Source organism: Armigeres subalbatus, chromosome 2, assembly GCF_024139115.2.
Source record: "Armigeres subalbatus isolate Guangzhou_Male chromosome 2, GZ_Asu_2, whole genome shotgun sequence".
In the NCBI taxonomy this organism is placed as follows: domain Eukaryota; kingdom Metazoa; phylum Arthropoda; class Insecta; order Diptera; family Culicidae; genus Armigeres; species Armigeres subalbatus.
The window spans coordinates 198,969,988-198,988,657 of NC_085140.1; the positions used below are offsets into that span (position 1 = coordinate 198,969,988).

Genomic DNA, 18,670 nt, shown 5'->3' on the forward strand with positions numbered 1-18,670 from the left:
CATTTGTGGTTTTATTTGCATAGAAAATCTATCTTGAAACAGGTCTCAAATATTGGAAAACACATGTTTTCGGTAATTCAAGCGTTCTCAAAATTTTTTTTTTAATCTTTCATTTATTTGGAAGGCTCATTTGCCGTGAAGCGTTACGGAGCCGAAATCAAGTTTAACAATATACATTTCTTGATTCTTATACACAGTGTTGGTTTTCGGGAATTGAAAGACTCGCGGTTTGGTCGAGGTTAGGGAATACAATAATACAGTAGGAAAGGAAAGCATTTTAGGTTACTTAAGTAATTACGATGCTGATGCTCACAAATTGACATTCTTCGCGATGTTTAACATCTGTACCGAAACAAACAAACCTTTTTTTGGGAGACAACAACGAGAGGAAGACATACGGAAGGGATTGACGACAGCCATTGAAATGGACAAAAAGAGGAACACATTCGTAATGGGGTACGAGAGACAAGAGGAAGAGCTTTGTTTACAGTTTTACATCAGCGACAAGTTCAAAACATGTGTTTTTGGTAAATATAAATATGTGTGTTGTTTACAGCCTTTTTTCAGCAATTATTTTTCTAGCCTGTAGTTATCTGTTGAACGTTATTTCCACATTTCTTTCTTCCGACATTTGCACTAGATGGCTAGCATGTTGTCAGTCTGCCATATTCCATAGGATTCATCATATTTTTCTCTACATATATTTGTTAATATGTTGTATAGATGTCTGGATAAATATTTGTCATTATGACAAATCCACTACTGCAAAACCTCTTTTTGCGCCCAAAACGGGGCTGCGTAAATGGAATCAGAGCGTAAAAAGAGGGAGCGTTATTTAGAATTTAGGGCGTAAAAAGAGGGTGCATTATATGGAATTTTGAGCTTAAAAGGAGGGAGAGCTATTTGGAATTTGGAGCGTAAAAAAAGTTTGCAATCTTTTAGGTAAGTAAAGTTTGATATTTACCGCAGTTTTAGTCTTAAAATGTGTCTTTTACCTATTTCGATATTAGGGTCGGCAAAATTGTTTTCGTTATCATGGTCGTCCCATTGTTTTAGTGCTGAGGCCTTAAGATGTTCTTGGTACGCCAAGAAATCAAGAAGTCATAAGTGGTAAAGATCCTTGATGACGCACAGTAAGACGTTCATCATCATTTTCAACGCTTTAAAGTTTTTCGAGAACCTACGGGAGCTTGGACCTGTATTTTGTGATACCTACATTGGATAGAATGCAACCATTGCATATGTTCATGGCCATCCAAGAAAACTCTGGAAAAGGCCTTAAGATCTACACGCGTAACCAGAGATCTTTTGGATTGTTTCAAAAGTGGTACATGCCCTTTGTGGTATGTAGAATAGAATGCGTTCATTGCATAGGTCCAAGGTCATCCAAGAAAACTCTGGAATAGGCCTTAAGATCTACACGCGTGACCAGAGCTCTTTCGGCTTCTTTCAAAAGTGGTACATACCCTTTGTGGTACATAGAATAGAATGCGTCCTTTGCATAGGTTCACGGGGATCCAAGAAAACTCTGGAATAGACCTTAAGATCTACACGCGTAACTAGAAATCTTTTGGATTGTTTCAAAAGTGGTACATGCCCTTTGTGGTATGTAGAATAGAATGCGTTCATTGCATAGGTCCAAGGTCATCCAAGAAAACTCTGGAATAGGCCTTAAGATCTACACGCGTAACCAGAGATCTTTCGACTTGTTTCAAAAGTGGGACAACCCCTTTGTGGTACATAGAATGGAATGCGTCCATTTCATAGGTTCGCGGTGATCCAAGAAACTCTGGAAGAGACCTTAAGGCCTTTGTGGTACAAATAATAGAATGCGTCCATTGCATAGGTTCATAGTGATCCAAGAAAACTCTGGAATACGTCTTAAGATCTACACGCGTAACCAGAGCCTTTTCGGCTTTTTTCAAAAGTGGTACAACCCCTTTGTGGCACATAGAATAGAATACGTCCATTGCACATAGCCTCCCAACAAACTTTGGAATAGACCTTAAGATCTACACGCGTAACCAGAGATCTTCCGACGTGTTTCAACAGTTGTACTACTCCTTTTTGGTACATGGAATAGAATTCGTCCATTGCATTCGTCCAAAACTCGGGAATATGTCTTTAGATCTACACGCGTAACCAGAGATCTTTCGGATTGCTCAACAAGTGGTACAAGCCCTTTGTGGTACGAAGAATAGAATGCGTCTATTGCATAGGTTCAAGGTCATCCAAGAAAACTCTGGAATATGCTTTAAGATCTACATTCGTAACCAGAGATATTTTGGCTTATTTAAAAAGTGGTACAACCCCTTTGTGGTATATAGAATAAAATGCATTCATTGCATAGGTTCATGGTCATTCAAGAAAACCATGGAATAGGCCTTAAGATCTACACGCGTAACCAGAGATCTTTCGGCTTATTTCAAAAGTGGTACATTTCCTTTGTGGTACATAGAATAGAATGCGTTCATTGCATAAATTCATGCTCATCCAAGAAAACCCCGAAAAAGGCCTTAAGATCTACACGCGTATCCAGAGATCTTTCGAATTGTTTCAAAAGAGCCATATGCCCTTTGTGGTAAATCATGGAGAAGGCCTTTTATATCTACACGCGTAATCAGAGATCTTTTGGATTGTTTCAAAAACGGTAAATGTTCTTTGTAGTATATAGAATAAAAAGCGTCCATAGATTGATGGTCATCAAAGGAAACCCTGGAAAAGGCCTGCACGCTTAACTAGAGATCTTTTGGCCTGTTTGAAAAGTTAAACATGTCCTCTATGGTACGTAGAATAGAATGCGTTATTTCAAATGTTTATGGTCATCCAAGAAAACCCGGAAGACGTTAGGATCTACATGCTAAACCAGAGATATATCAACCTGTATTAAATTTGGTACTTGTCCTTTGTGGTCCATAGAATAAACTGCGTTCATGGCATATGCTTATGGCCATCCTAGAAATTTATGGAGTAAGGCTTCTAGGCTTACACGAATAACTATAATAACACGGTACATGATCTTCGCTATATTAGCCCGTATTTTCCTTACGTTTTTGGCGTCAAGTTATCTCGTTCCAATTTATTCACATTTTGCATTTCCAAGGAATAAACAATTTCGTACGTGATATGAATGAAGTTTGTATACTGCCTGGAACCCATGACAACAAGAACTACTTGGAATGCGAATATATCAAAATGAGGTTGCACATCTCGTCAATAACTGCCTAGAGCTAATGACAACAACTTGAACTATTTGGAATGTAAACATGTACCAACAGCCTCCCGTTCGGGGTTAATCTGCAAATCATAACTGTATCGAGTTCATACATAGTTCCTAGTACCATGGAAACAACTAAAGCTACTTGGAATGCATACATTCACTCAGATGAGGTTGCACAACTTGTTATTTTTTCGATTAATGGCTCCATCACGGAGGTTAATCAGCAGGCCCTGACTCTACGAAGTTCGTAGATTACTTCGAACCCATGACAATAACAAGCACCGAATGCGAACATATACAGTATTGACCCGATTTTGTCATTCTCCGATTTTGTCTACCCTGATTTTGTCGACCCCGATTTTACCACGTTTTCGACCCGATTTTATCACCACAAATTTTTTTATTTTTTTTGTCGTGACTATTGTTTTCAAATAATACCGCAAACAACAATAATTTTCATGAAATAACTTTCACCGCCTGTGGTTTATTGTGGATCATTACAGTGAATCTGTCAAGAATTTTGTCAGCCTCTTCGACAAGAAATTACGGGTTCCTTTCACGTATTTTGCCTTTTTCTATTTCATCAAAATTTACTAGGATTGAAAAAATGGGGATATTACTGTACCAAAAAGGGGTCACAAAAAGTGTTTAATGCTCAATAACTACGTCCCACGACAACAACAAAAACTACTTTAAAGACAAACATATAACAAGAAGGGGTAACACAACTTATTTATTTTCAAATAACTGCCTCCATTATAGAGGTTGATCCACCGACCTTAATTCTGTGGAGCTCGTAGACTACCTGGAACTCACGACAACAGCAAGAACTACTCGAAATGCAAACATATATCATGAAGAAGTAACACAATTTGTTTATTCTTCAATAACTGCCTCCGTTTCGGAAGGTGATCCACAGACCTTGACTCTATGGAGTTTGAAGACTACCTGGAGCCCACGGCAACAGCAAAACTACTTGGAATACTAGCATATACCAAGAAGGGGTTACACAACCTTTATTTATTTTTCAAAAACTGCCTCCATTACGAAGGTTGACCCATGGACCTTGACTCTATGTAGTTCGTAGACTTTCTGGAGCCCACAACAACAACAAGAACTACTTGGAATACAAACATATACCAAGAAGGAGACACATAACTTGTTTATTTTTCAATAACTGCCTCCATTACGGAGGTTGATCCACAGGCCTTGAATCTATGGAGTTCATAGACTATCTGGAGCCCACGACAACAACAAGAACTACTTGGAATACAAACATATACCAAGAAGGGGTCACACAACTCGTTTATACTTCAATAACTGCCTCCATTGCGGAGGTTGATCCACAGACATCGTTTCTTATCGGTTTAGTGTATTGAATCTTTTTTTGTTGTGATGTCATACTGCATCAGACGATGTTCAGCGTAACTAAACCGGACAGGAACATCAATACAAGTTATTTTACTAGAAAGGTAGGTTCAATGTAAATTTTTTCCTGAATTCTTATGAATTATGGACGAATTTCAGGTACCTATACAAGTATATCTAAAACGAGCAAACGCAGCCAGCACGGTCTCGAGGGGAATGACATAAGTTTACCGGCGGCCTATCTTGTGTGAGTTTTTGTGTGGTTTAATTTGTGATTTGTAAATTAAACAGCTAAGGTATCCGCCACATGCATGCAAAAATAAATAAATAATGGTAAAAATGTGATAACTGGCTAATTCTAAAATGTGTTTTATTTGTATTCGTACAATTGCTTACAATTTGGAGCTGATACAACCTTTCCAGACGATTCCTACAAAAACAATTCATAGAGATTTAACATGTTTTTCATTTTTACTCTTTATGTTCTACAAATGCATCGAACGTTTTGTTATTTGACATTTGGAACTGGAATTACGCGTTATTCAACCATGAATTTCAACTAGTGAAAATGTAGGTGTGTAACCAGTGGGATGGGCGTGTATAATGTTTTCAGTGTCATAATCATAATGTATTTTATGTTTGCTACAGTGATTTTGACTTTTCCTATACCCCTGGATAGACCGTCCAATCGAATTTGCTTCTAATTTTGCATTTCACGACTAATCATGAGTGCAGGTAAAAAAATCTTAACAGTAAAGGGATTGGCAACATCCGCGACGGAGAACCGGAATTGCAAGTCAGACCGTAAATGCTAATTTCGGTTTTCTATGCACTACATTTATGTTTTACTAGCTGTATGTACCGGGCCCTGCTCGGAGTTGCCAGTTTGATTTGAATTTTGTTCACAATCGGAAAATGAATAAACCAATTGGTCAACAGGGTAATTGAGTTTTCTTATTGATACTTCATTATTTGAATAAAATAAGGCAGATTTCATTTGAAAACATTGACTGATTTTGAAAAAGGGATCAAACCCAAAATCGCCTTATTCCGGGCAAACGTCTATTTCTAAAGAAAGAAAAACAGCCACCGATGCCTTATTCCGGGCAAACGTCTATTTTTAAAGAAGGGATCACATTCACCATACAGAAGGAAACACATTTATCATTGCTTTTCACTGGACAAACCATGATTTCAATGAAGAGTTGAGTGATCGATAACTAAACAATACCACTTCCCCACACCCTCCCCTTTTCCATCCTTAACCCACTATCGTCATCTCTTTAATATGAATATGTGTTCCAAATTTGGTTGAAATCGGCCAAGGGGTACAGAAGTTACACTGAGCTGATCGATAACTGAACAATACTCTTCTCCACACATCCTCCCTCTTTTCCAAAGAGCATTCCTAACACACCTATCGTCGTCTCCTTAAGGTCTGAGGGAAGCTCTCTCGCGGTAGAGCGCTATTTTCGTACTAAAATGTCTATAACTCGGAATTGGGAACGAATTTCGCTTATCCCAACTGACAATCTCTTTGAAATTTATCAAGGAATGTTCCTACAAAATTTCATGGACCTACTATTTTCCAAATTTGAATTAAGCTCTAAATACTGAACTATTGTAGAACTGAAATTTTCGCTTCTCAGTACCTCTCTCCGATGATTTGAAGCACAAAGGAACCGAATTTCGCAAAACCCAACTGACAAAAGTTTTGAATTTTTTCAACGATCATTTTGATGTAATAAAAAGTATATGTCACCGCAATAAATTTTGAAGGAAGCTCTTTTTACTTCAACCAAGTTTTTTAAATTCCATACAAAAGATACCATTTCGGGAGAGCAGCCAACAGCATATTTTCTTGTGTTTTCTGCGCTCCACGGCAGGAAAGGAGCGATGAGAGCGGTAGAAAGTCCGTCAACTTTGTATCTAGCGTGACACAAGAAAAAAGCGTAATCCTATTTGTGAACACGAGGATACCAAATATTATATATTATATATTGAAATCAAATATAGGAATAAGATCAGATAAACAGTTGAAAATAAATAAGACAAATAAAACAAATAAGCAAAATAAAACAAAAAAGACAAATAAGACAAATAAAGCAAATAAGACAAATTCCTACGGAAGTCCCTCCAGGTATTCCTCCAGAAGTTCCTGCAGAAGTTCCTCCAGAAGTTCCTGCAGAAGTTCCTCCAGAAGTTCCTCCGGGAATTCCTTCGGAAGTTCTTCCTGGAATTCCTCTGAAAGTTCCTCCGGGAATTCCTCCGGAAGTTCCTCCGGGAATTCGTCCAGGAATTCCTCCTGAAGTTTTTTCAGAAATTCCTCCGGAAGTTCCTCCAGGAATTCCTCCGGGAGTTCCTCCAGGAGTTCCTCCGGAAGTTCTTCCAGGAATTCCTCCGGAATTTCCTCCAGGAATTCCTCCGGAATTTCCTCCAGGAATTCCTCCGGAATTTCCTCCAGGAATTCCTCCGGAATTTCCTCCAAGAATTCCGTCGGAAGCTCCTCTAGGAATTCCTCCGGAAGTTCCTCCAGGAATTCCTCCGGAAGTTCCTCCAGGAATTTCTCCGGAAGTTCCTCCAGGAATTTCTCCGGAAGGTCCTCTAGGAATTCCTCCGGAAGTTCCTCCAGGAATTCCTCCGGAAGTTCCTCCAGGAATTCCTCCGGAAGTTCCTTCAGGAATTCCTCCGGTAGTTCCTCCAGGAATTCCTCCGGAAGTTCCTCCAGGAATTCCTCCGGAAGTTCCTCCAGGAATTCCTCCGGAAGTTCCTCCAGGAATTCCTCCGGAAGTTCCTCCAGGAATTCCTCCGGAAGTTCCTCCAGGAATTCCTCCGGAAGTTCCTCCAGGAATTCCTCCGGAAGTTCCTCCAGGAATTCCTCCGGAAGTTCCTCCAGGAATTCCTCCGGAAGTTCCTCCAGGAATTCCTCCGGAAGGTAATTTGGGAAAAGAGGACGGGTCTGTAGAGAGGGAAGTTCCTCCGGAAGTTCCTCCAGGAATTCCTCCGGAAGTTCCTCCAGGAATTCCTCCGGAAGTTCCTCCAGGAATTCCTCCGGAAGTTCCTCCGGAAGTTCCTCCAGGAATTCCTCCGGAAGTTCCTCCAGGAATTCCTCCGGAAGTTCCTCCAGGAATTCCTCCAAGAATTCCTCCAGGAATTCCTCCAAGAATTCCTCCAGGAATTCCTTCAAGAATTCCTCCAGGAATTCCTCCAAGAATTCCTCCAAGAATTCCTCCGGAAGTTCCTCCAGGAATTCCTCCAGGAATTCCTCCGGAAGTTCTTCCGGGAATTCCTCCGGAAGTTCTTCCGGGAATTCCTCCGGAAGTTCTTCCGGGAATTCCTCTGGAAGTTCCTCCTGAAATTCCTCTGGAACTTCGCTCGAGAATTCCCGAAGAAACTTCCAGAAGAATTCCCGGAGGAACTTTCCGAGTAATTCCTGGAGGAACTTTCGAAGGAATCCCTGGAGAAACTTTTGAAGGAATTCCTGGAGAAACTTCCGAAGGAATTCCTGGAGGAGCTTCCGAACGAATTCCTGGAGGAACTTCCGAACAAATTCCTGAAGGATTTTCCGAAGGAATTCTTGGAGGAATTTCCAAAGAAATTCCTGGAGAAACTTCCGAAGGATTTCCTGGAGGAACTTCCGAACGAATTCCTGGAGAAACTTCCGAAGAAATTCCTGGAGGAACTTCCGAAGGAATTCCTGGAGGAACTTCCGGAGGAATTTCTGAAGGAACTTCCGGAGGAATTTCTGAAGGAACTTCCGTAGAAATTTCTGGAGGAACTTCCGGAGGAATTTCTGGAGGAACTTCCGGAAGAATTTCTGGAGGAACTTCCGGAGGAATTTCTGGAGGAACTTGCGAACAAATTCCTGGAGGAACTTCCGAACAAATTCCTGGAGGAACCTTCCGAAGGAATTCCTGGAGGAACTTCCGAAGGGATTCCTGGAGGAACTTCCGAAGGAACTCCTGGAGGAACTTCCGAAGGAATTCCTGGAGGAACTTCCGAAGGAACTCCTGGAGGAACTTCCGAACAAAATCCTGGAGGAACTTCCAAAGGAATTCCTGGAGGAACTTCCGGAGGAATTCCTGGAGGAACTCCCACAGTAATTTCTAGCGAACTTCCGAAGGAATTCCTGAAGGAACTTCCGAAGGAGGAACTTCCGAACGAATTCCTGGAGGAACTTCCTAAGGAATTCCTGGAGAAACTTAACTTAACTTACTTTATTTTCCTTCTTAGTCTTATCTATCTTATTTGTCTTATTAGTCTTATTTGTCTTATTTATCTTATTTGTCTTATTTGGCTTATTTGTCTTATTTGTCTTGCTTACACCAGCACCACTGTTATCACCTAAATCCTTTTCAAAGCTTGTGTGGGAACCTTGTACAGAAATCCTCTGACGATATTTTCTAATGTTGTTCTAGAAACGGCTCATGTTTTCATTTTACAAAACCAGCTGGTGTTTGTTTATTTTGATTTCCTCATTGCGTGATTGGTCGGCGCTGCTGCTGTTCTCTCGCCGAACCACTGCATGAGTAATAAATTTCTTCCCCATTGTTGCCAATTCCTTTTGTTCTCCGTTTACGGCAAATTCTCAAGCAATTGTAAACTATAGATAGTAGAATCTATAGATGAGCGAAAGCATGGCTGAGTCGATTTTTTTGCCCGTGCACACGCGCATATGACGTCACAGCCTTTAACGTTTCCATTGAAATCGTGACGTCATGCTCGTTTGGAGACACGTTTGACAGTTCGTTTGGAGACAGAGGATTTATCTTCGCCCATCTATATATTCCACTATCTATATTGTAAACTGCATAATGATGAAATAATTTTGGCGACACTGACAGCATCATTCTAGCGCGCTGAATTGGGTAATTTTCTCTCTCAGAGAGTGCTACCACGTGCTTTTTTAACGGAAAACCCTTCCCTCAGACCTTAAGATAAAGTATGTATATTCCAAATTTGGTTTAAATCAGTACAGAGGCTCAAAAGTTACACTGGATTGCCCGTTTTCTGAATAACACCCCTCCCTCCAGACCCTTCCCCCTTTCCCAAATTACTATCCCATATGATCGGCTCCTCATAGTGAATATGTGTTCAAAATTTGGTTGCAATTAGTTCTGGAGGTAGGGAGATACACTGAATTGCTCGTTTTCCAAAGACAACACCTCCCCCTACCCTCCCGTTTTTCCCAATGACCATCCCACCCCCTTTGTTATCTTTTCCTTAGGATAAAGAATGTGCGTATCAAATTTGGTTCAAATCGGTCCAGGGGATCATAATTTACTCTTAATTACCCGTTTTCTGAACAATACCCCTCTCTACAGACCCGTCCCCTTTTCCCAAATTACCCTCCCATATGATTGTCTCCTGATAGTGAATATGTGTACAAAATTTGGCTGAAATCGGTTCTGGGAGTCGAAAGTTACACAGAATTGTTCGTTTTCTAAACAAAACACCTCCCACCATCCCTCCCGCTTTTCCAAATGACCATCCCACCCTTTTGTTAACGTCCCCTGAGGATAGAGAATGTGTGTACCAAATTTGGTTGAAATCGGCCAAGTGGTTCAGAAGAAGTTAGCGAACATACATACATAGATTGGTTTATATATATATATAGATTTTACAGACAACTGGGTTTTCCAGGCTCGGATGCAAACTGATGTCATAGACACTTCTTAAAAGCTTTGGCGGCTGTTAATTAAGGAGTCCGAAGTTGTGGTCTTGAGGTCCCAACTATGCCAATCTTCGATGCGATGCGCAGTGTTCAAAATCATTTGAATTAGACTTTCATCCTGCTGTATACAGTTGGAAAGGATTGGCTATCGTTGATCAACTGGACAAGCACACTGAAATCCAATCTACAATACTTTTTATGTGAGTAAAGCATATAAAATCGAATTTGTTTCCTCGAACTCCATTTTATGTGCAGCATTTAAATTTTATAGGGGCCTCATTCCTGGACAGATGAAGTATTTACAAAAGAAAATATTCAACTAAAATTTTGTTTGCAAGTGCTTGACTTTTGCAGCATTCCTCTCTCTGCCTCTCAGATCTCGAAAAGTCACAAGCTTTTCTAATTAGCTATTTAAATTGCCTTGTGATAGTTCGATTACTTCTTGAGTTGGTTGGTCCTTTGCGTGTTCTCCAGAAGCAAGTATGAGCTGACCTTTGAGTTGTTGCTCCATGAGCTGGCCAAATCTTCAATTGCTTATTCTGTAGGAGCCATCTTGTTTGTTGGGAAAGAGGCCAGAGTACACGCGATGGCTCGAGGTTTTTGAAAAGAAAATTGTTAAAAATAAAAACAAGAACTAGGAAAAGTAATAAGGAAAGCTATATTTTTTTTTAACTAGCCACAGAAGCACTAGTTGTTCACATGTTTTAATCAATATATGGGCTCTGCGTTAAAACTAGCAATTCCTTCAAAATATTGATTTTTATTTGTAAACGCTATGCTAACATAGTTTGACCGCCTTCCGTTGTAGCGTTGGAGTCGAGATCGCCTGTTTATGACAAGAGTGGACTATATTGTTAATATATAATATTTGGTTTAACCTCAGGTTGTTTTCTTTTCGGGAACGAGAGCTATGATGCCCATAGAGCTATCGGTCCTAAGTTAGTCAAATATAATGTGTTTTTTTGCTCTGTACGAGCTATCTGCCAAAATCTGTACGTAATACCCGAATTATTTAAAGACAGCCTGTCCAGTGAGAATGTGGGAATGGCTTTTTAATCCTATAAGCAGACTATTTAATTGGTGTGTTGGGCATAATTGCCATATCGCGGTCAATCATTAGTTTGCGGCCAATTAGTGCTCGTTCAAATTGATGAAATGGCGACAAACCCGGGACAGGCTTTAATCAGTTTCCAATTTTCCCTCTTCCTAAAGAAACGCCCGATTAACGAATTGATTCTGAAGTGCTTTTGCTCCAATCGCATAATGCTAAAATATGAAGCGTCTCCATCTGTTTGTTTTGAATAAAGCTTAAAACCTCACAAGTTCATCTTGACTTGAATGCAAGTTTTGGATTCTCTATGAAATTCAAAGGATTCTGCAGTTGGTGCGCACAGCTTGTCAGAATTATTGAGGTATCTTCATGTACCGTAATCCGGGGAACATTGATAATATTTTTTTTATTATTGTGTAAACATTTCCTCCGTAAGTGAAACCATGGTATTTTTCCTTTTTTTAGAACGAGTACTGCTACGTATAAAAAGTGTAAGGCTATTGTTCTCTTTTATATGATAATTTTAAACTTGTTTCTAGAATCTTTTTCCTTTTCCTTTCCTTTTTCCACCTGTCATAAGGCCAGTTCAGTACTATTCCACTTAATTCCACCACGTTGTAATCTTTACTGACTCGAAGTCGAGTTAAGTGCGAGACACTGAAGACAGACTTACAGTTGAGGTTGAAATACGTATCTGTATAAATATTACAAAGTGGTGGAATCAAATGGAATATAAAAGTCGATGCTTTTGGCAAATCGGAGGATGAGGAATTTTAAAACGAAAAATATGGATCAACAATGAAATTAAGATAACTTATCATACAAATATAGCTACGAGGTCAATTTGTTTTATTATTATATTTGTCTTGAATGCTTTTTTTTCGCAGCTTGTTATGAGTTAAAAAATTAAATATGTTTTAATTTTTCAAATTTTGGTGATAAAATGCATGCATATTGCACATTAAAATAATGATTATCTTCGGATTCTGCAGCAAATTTGCAATGGGAAAACTGTCAAAACATACACAAACCTATCTTTTCTGCCCAGCGCGCTTAACTTCGAGCGAGTTCAGCCTGCTTATCAGGCTTTCTGCCAGCGTGTACGTACACGCACATTTCACTCACACTTTTGCTCAGTTTGTTTTCAACCAGGAGCAGCTGTCATGGCAAAATCAAATAGGATTGTTTGCAACCACGAACCACGCGTTTGTGTTGGTGAGAAATGTCGGCGAGACCCCAATTAGACAGGCAGGACTATAACTACCTGCCATTAATGCACCTTGTTTGAAGACAAAATCTGTAAACGTGTATTGGTTTCAATTTATTGTTGGTAAACAAAGCAGTCAAAGCAAACACAGCATAATTATTCCATAATTTGGTCTGATCAGTTTCGGTTCGGCTTATTTCCTAGTTTCAGTCATTTAACTGTGCTCAAATTAGAAAGTTACAACTCACGTGATCGAAATGCAACGTTCCTGTAGTGTGAAAGGATGTCCAAATAAGTTCAACACCAGCGGAGACAATTCTGGAATAACGTATCATAAATTTCCAAAAGATCCTGACTATCTCGGCAATTGGGTTCGATTCTGTGGGTGGCGCGATACATGGAAACCATGGCGAAACGATTCTATATGCTCTGCGCACTTCGAAGAATTTCTGTTCGATGATTTCATGGATGACCGACTGTTGAAAAGTGACGGTAGGGAACTGTATAATTATCTTTTTGTGAAACATTATAGCGAATGTAGTATTTTGCAGCGATTCCTACCATCTGTCCTGGGTGGCAAACTGATAAACCACTTAAGGAAATAATAAAAACGGAAACAATTGGTAATTATTTGTAAATGATTTTCAGGCGATTTCAAAGTGTATCTTTGCGTTTTTAATTACAGAAACTGGCGAAGAAAATGTTTGCTCAACTCCAGCAGATGATATAACACTGGAATCCGATGAGTTCGAATGTAAGTCTAATCCATTTGAAATGAGATATGGCGAAGCTCTTACTTGGGAAAAAGTTAACTGCAAGATATGCCAATCAGAATTGCAGCCTGGTGTTAAATATTTGCTTGAAGACGTTGTGGGTGGCAATTCTTATAAGGACATAATAGAAGAAACGTTGAATATTACGGTGAGTTAATTATATCATGTATTTGTGGCCTTGTTAATAAAAACTTATTTTGAATTCAAGGTTTGCTATGAAATCGGGGAACATCTGTGGATCTGCAACACATGCAGTAAATTTATAGAGGATTTGTATTCATTTGTGAAAGTGTGCCGTCAATCACTAAGTCTGAGTTTGAATAAAATAAAGGAAAATTCGAATTCTGCTTTGATTGATAATGAGCATTGTACTGCTCACGGCACAAACGTATTGGAAAATCACATTTCCGTTCAGCAAGATGTGGCAGACATGACTATTTCAGAGCCAATTGAAGTTGAATCGATTGATGATTCTCACATCCGCAATGAAGAATCTATCCAGCATGATCCTGTGTTAGAGGTGTCACCAACCGATAACAGTCAAGTTTCGACGCAAAGTGACATCAGTGGTGTCCCCGTCAAACATGATACAAAGCTTCAAAGGAAGACACATACCAATACACCAATTATCTGTGATGTATGCGGAAAAATGTATGCAAACAGCCGCCAATTGCATGTGCATATGAACTGGCATACAAAAAGAATCAAGTACGCTTGTCAATATTGTGACAAGGTTTTCTATATTTGGAAATATCGTAAGATCCATGAAGTAAGACTACATCGATACCATTTATTTGAAGTGTGTGTTAACGATTTTCTGTTTTAGCGATCACATATCAACAGTGATGCATTTTCATGCAAAGAGTGCAACAGTTCGTTTTCTAACCAAAGGCTGCTCGACTGCCACATTAAAGTGGAACATAAAGGAAAAAGGCTCAAATATAGCTGCCAACACTGCAGCTATAAGGTTGACAAGAAGTAAGGTTAAGTCACCTAAAATATTAGAACAATTTTAAAACGTTTCACGTATTCTAGGCGCGGTTTACTGGTTCATGTACGCGCAGCTCATACCGATAAACGACCCTACAAATGCTTAGTGTGTTCCTATACATTTAGCAATCGTTCCAACCACTATTGTCACTTTAAGGTACATGCGAAAAGGGGAGAAGTCAAAGATTATCAGGTACTGTGCGCTTATTGTCCGGAGATTTTCACGAGCTATTCCATTTTCGAATCGCACATAATCGCTGTCCACCCCGAACACGCTGTTTTTGTGTAAGATTAACAACGCTTAGTTTGAAATTGCGTTGATTTTAACTCGGAGGATATGCAGACAATGGGTCAAATGGGAGTAACAATGGATCAAATGGGGATGAGGATGGATCACTGTTTCAACTACATAGAATGCTTGTAGAATAGATTTAATGTATCTGAGGATATGAAAACTGAATTAGGTATAAGATTCCTTTTCGAACGATTTTGTTATCCAACCCCCAGACTTTCGTAAGGGTGCTGACGCATTCTCACACCCAGGCCCATTATCACCAACGACGACGGTACTAAACAAAGTTTTTCATACGCTCAATAAAAAATCAAACCGCATTTGTTGTTCTGTGTTTTATTAAAACATTTTGTTCGACCATGAGCCCCTGCCATATAGGGGTACACTTTGCGATTGCGAAAATCAAAGAGCGTCACACCATGGGCATTCAAACACTCATCAGTTATTAAGAGTTACGAATTTAATTCGACTCAACAAATCTGAAGGATTTTCGACTGGAGTTGCTGTTTTTGATATAGAGAAAGAATTTGGCAGTGTTTGGCATGAAGGTTTGATTGTAAAATTGATGAATTTTAATTCTCCTCTGTACATTATTAAACTGATCCAAAATTATTTATCAGATCGTTCACTGCAGGTAAACTTTTTTTCTATTCTATACTATTCTAAATCTGATAGATTACCTGTAAGAGCTGGTGTTCCCCAGGGCAGCGTACTGGGGCCCATATTGTATAACATTTTTACTTCTGACATACCTGATTTACCACCAGGGTGTCTTTGTTTGCAGATGACACGAGGCTTTCAGCCAAAGGGTGCAGCCTTCATGTCATTTATAGTAGATTGAATAGAAGTTTGGATATTTCTCCACTTACTTGCGAAAATGGAGAATTTCCCCGAATGCTTCCAAAACTCAGCTTATAATTTTCCCACATAAGCCGAGAGCTTCTTATTTGAAACCTTCTAGCAGACATATTGTCACTATGAATGGGGTTCCAATTAATTGGTTTAGCGAAGCCAAATATTTAGAACTTCTGCTAGATCAAAAATTAATTTTTAAAAATCACATTGAAGGTATTCAAGCCAAATGTATCAAATATATTAAGTGTGTATATAATCACTTATCAACAGAAGATCCAAACTTTGTCTTAAGAACAAACTTGTAATTTACAAACAAATTTTTAGACCAGCCATGTTGTATGCTGTGCCAATATGGACTAGTTGCTGCAATACCAGAAGGAAGGAAGACCGGACCGAGAATCGAACTCGCCATCTCCGAATTGGCAATCCTACGCCTTTGCTCGCAAGGCTACTGGACACCCTGGAGACTGGGCACTGGTATGAGGCGCAACACGGATTGAGATTCGTTATCGTTATCTGCCCCAATAAGGCTTGATTTTCCTACATTGCCTATATTTCGTGATTAGAGCTGAACCTCGTCACTTATACTGGTGGCTTTAACTCTCGGATTCTGGAAACTAAATCTGTTGGGATCTACTTAGGATGGTCTTACCGGTAGTACCGACACCTGTTATACCGGTGTTACCGGCCAATTTTGAGTACAGAAAATACCGGTATTAGAGATGGAAATGTATTTAAAATTTTGCTGTCAATATAAAAAAAATCGTATAGTTTTCACCTACATTCACATATATCAGCTAAAGAGTCACCGTGAAAAAAACACAGCAATTGCGTGCGCGAATGAACACATATTTGCACAAATAAGCATCATTAACGACGTTCACGCTTCACCAAAAATCGATCAACATCGTAATTAATCGTGTTGCTTAATTGTCTTAGCTATTTGTCTGAAATTGTGAAAAAGATACGTGCCATAGTAATTCTCTTCCGGAGATCACCTGTGATAAATAATTTGCTGTAAAATTATGTCCGATCTGAAATTGGTAAAGAAATGTATTGGTGCCTGATACCAAGACACGTTAGAATAGAATATTATCCATGCTCAAACGGTTCCAGATACATGTGAATTGAAGGGATTCGTTCAAAAAACTATGTTCGATTTGAAGCTTCAATCCAAATTCAACTTCAGTGATGATGATTTTTTGGCGATTGGTAGAATAATTCAAGCCTTCGAACCTGTTCAAGCTGCTGTCGAACTACAGTGAGAACTTTGCAGTGAGTTCCGCAGTCTATTTTATGTTGGAGCCATTATCAAAGCAAGCCACAGAAATTGCCGCCAACTCATTTGATGCTCACAAAGAACGAATCCATGAGCAACGATCAAAATACGCCGATCTTTTTGCTTTTTTGAATAATCCTTCAGACTGATAACGTTAAGAGACTGCAGCAGTGCAAAAATCTTGCGTTGCCGGTGGCAACTACGTTGATACCAAGATTATTGCAATCCGTAACCCGAGTAGACGAAAATAGCTCAATAGTACCAAATGTTGATCAGATATCAAAATGAGATATGGACATGATTGATATAAGAGATAAAAAATCAGACGACAATATCATTATTTTGCACTAAAATATCATGAGGAGATCAAGTTATATTATTTGTAAGAAGTGATCAAAATCATGTGCCTAGAGATAAGCCAGCCTAGGGCTGAAAATCTCTTTAATAAAGATAAAAAAAATCATGTGCCATTAGTTCATGGCTTCTGTCCGGGAAAAAATTCTTCTATAATGAATCAGAAGCCATCATTCGTCCAACTTCCGTTAAGCCAGAGGGGACATTTTCAGTAGCTGGCAACATTTCCAACAAAATTCGAGGCGGATTGGGAGATACATCAGTCAATATTAGGGCAGTTTAAATTGGAAAAATGTGTTCAAAATCAAGCTCCCATACCTAGGATCGAAATATATATTTTAGTAGATAGTACACTGACAAAGTTTCAGCTCATTTGGTTAAGGTTTAATGGTGGCGCGAAGACGATTAAGTTTTACATGCAAATTACTATGAAGAATCGATTATCTACATTCAATATGCTGTAATTTTGCTTGATTAGATCGAATTCTAGTACAGTAATATCAATATTATTATATCTATGGTAATATCCCGATTTAATCACCCCCTGGTGAATTTTGGGGTGATAAAACAGGGTATGTGACAAAATTGAAAAAAAAAATATTTTCGTTTTTTTTAATTCGTTTCACAAGTATGAATCATTTTATGCCTTGGAAAGGCCAAATGCGTGAGCAGTACCCGTTATTTCTTGTCGAAATTGCTTACAGAATATTTCCCAGATACTCAGAAGTCGTTCGTAATAAACTACAGGTGGTGTAAGTTTTTTCATGAAAATCAATGTTGTTTTTGGTATTATTTACGAAAATAAAAAGAATGACAAAATTTTTTGGGGTGACAAAATCGGGTCGAAAACGTGACAAAATCGGGACGTGATAAAATCGGGGGTAGACAAAATCGGGGGTAGACAAAATCGGGGAGTGACAAAATCGGGTCAACACTGTAGTCTCACTTGAAGTTAATACTTTAATCTATCCTGAACATTTTTCTAGAAAACATATACGCATTATACACCAGCTTTCATAACGAAAGTTATAAAACATATGAAACCTTGCTATCGTTAGAACACTTTTCAAAAGGTAAGTTTCGCCGATAGGGCATCAATGGTGTTTAATAATTGTTACTTAGCAACTATTTGAAAGCTTTGTTTTTGATTATTGTATGGTGACAGTGCGAATTAAGTTCTTTGGTGAGATACTTATATTTTCGTGTCAAATATTTATTTACATAACAGGCTGTTGACAATTTCGATACGTATCCAGATTCCATTGTTCATTGCAATGTTTGTTTTTCTTATATTGCGACAGTGCAAAACCCTCCGCCATGTAGCAGCTCAAGAAGAAATGAAATTATTGTTTAATGGTCCCAAGAATCTGAATGCTTTTGAAGTTATACTGCAGCATCACCTGTATTTTTGAATTCTCAGGTCGCCTTCGAGTCATAATGGTTAAGAAATCAAAAATGAATCATGTAGTAGTGGCGCATCTTTTGAACTTTTGAATAAACAGCAAATCAATTAAAGCAAATTTAAATCAATAATTAATTCAATAGTTAGAGTACGTAAACATTAGAATAAAATATATGTTCAATAAACATTATTAATGGAATTATAC

The 18,670-nt window shown here is 38.8% G+C and overlaps 1 protein-coding gene across 3 annotated transcripts; it reads left to right on the plus strand.

Moving 5' to 3' along the window:
- The first annotated feature begins 11,719 nt into the window (after positions 1-11,719).
- On the plus strand, positions 11,720-14,912 carry LOC134215738 (zinc finger protein 816-like). Of its 3 annotated transcripts, XM_062694868.1 has the most exons (6): positions 12,648-13,012; positions 13,072-13,143; positions 13,206-13,441; positions 13,502-14,062; positions 14,120-14,271; positions 14,329-14,912. In XM_062694868.1, exons 1-6 carry the CDS (start codon positions 12,778-12,780, stop codon positions 14,570-14,572), a joined length of 1,500 nt encoding a protein of 499 aa, XP_062550852.1. In that variant the 5' UTR covers positions 12,648-12,777; the 3' UTR covers positions 14,573-14,912. The 3 variants fall into 3 exon arrangements, with proteins under 3 accessions (XP_062550854.1, XP_062550852.1, XP_062550853.1); XM_062694870.1 differs by lacking the exons at positions 12,648-13,012; positions 13,072-13,143 and adding an exon at positions 11,720-11,804 and having other exon boundaries at positions 13,169-13,441; XM_062694869.1 differs by lacking the exon at positions 13,072-13,143.
- The last annotated feature ends 3,758 nt before the right edge of the window (positions 14,913-18,670 follow it).

Excerpts from the sequence above, each read along its gene's own strand:
- LOC134215738 (XM_062694868.1), top strand. The coding sequence starts at position 12,778 with ATGCAACGTTCCTGTAGTGTGAAAGGATGTCCAAATAAGTTCAACACC. Across the intron at positions 13,013-13,071 it reads CCGACTGTTGAAAAGTGACG|CGATTCCTACCATCTGTCCT; the intron begins GTAGGGAACTGT and ends AGTATTTTGCAG. Across the intron at positions 14,272-14,328 it reads AGCTATAAGGTTGACAAGAA|GCGCGGTTTACTGGTTCATG; the intron begins GTAAGGTTAAGT and ends CACGTATTCTAG.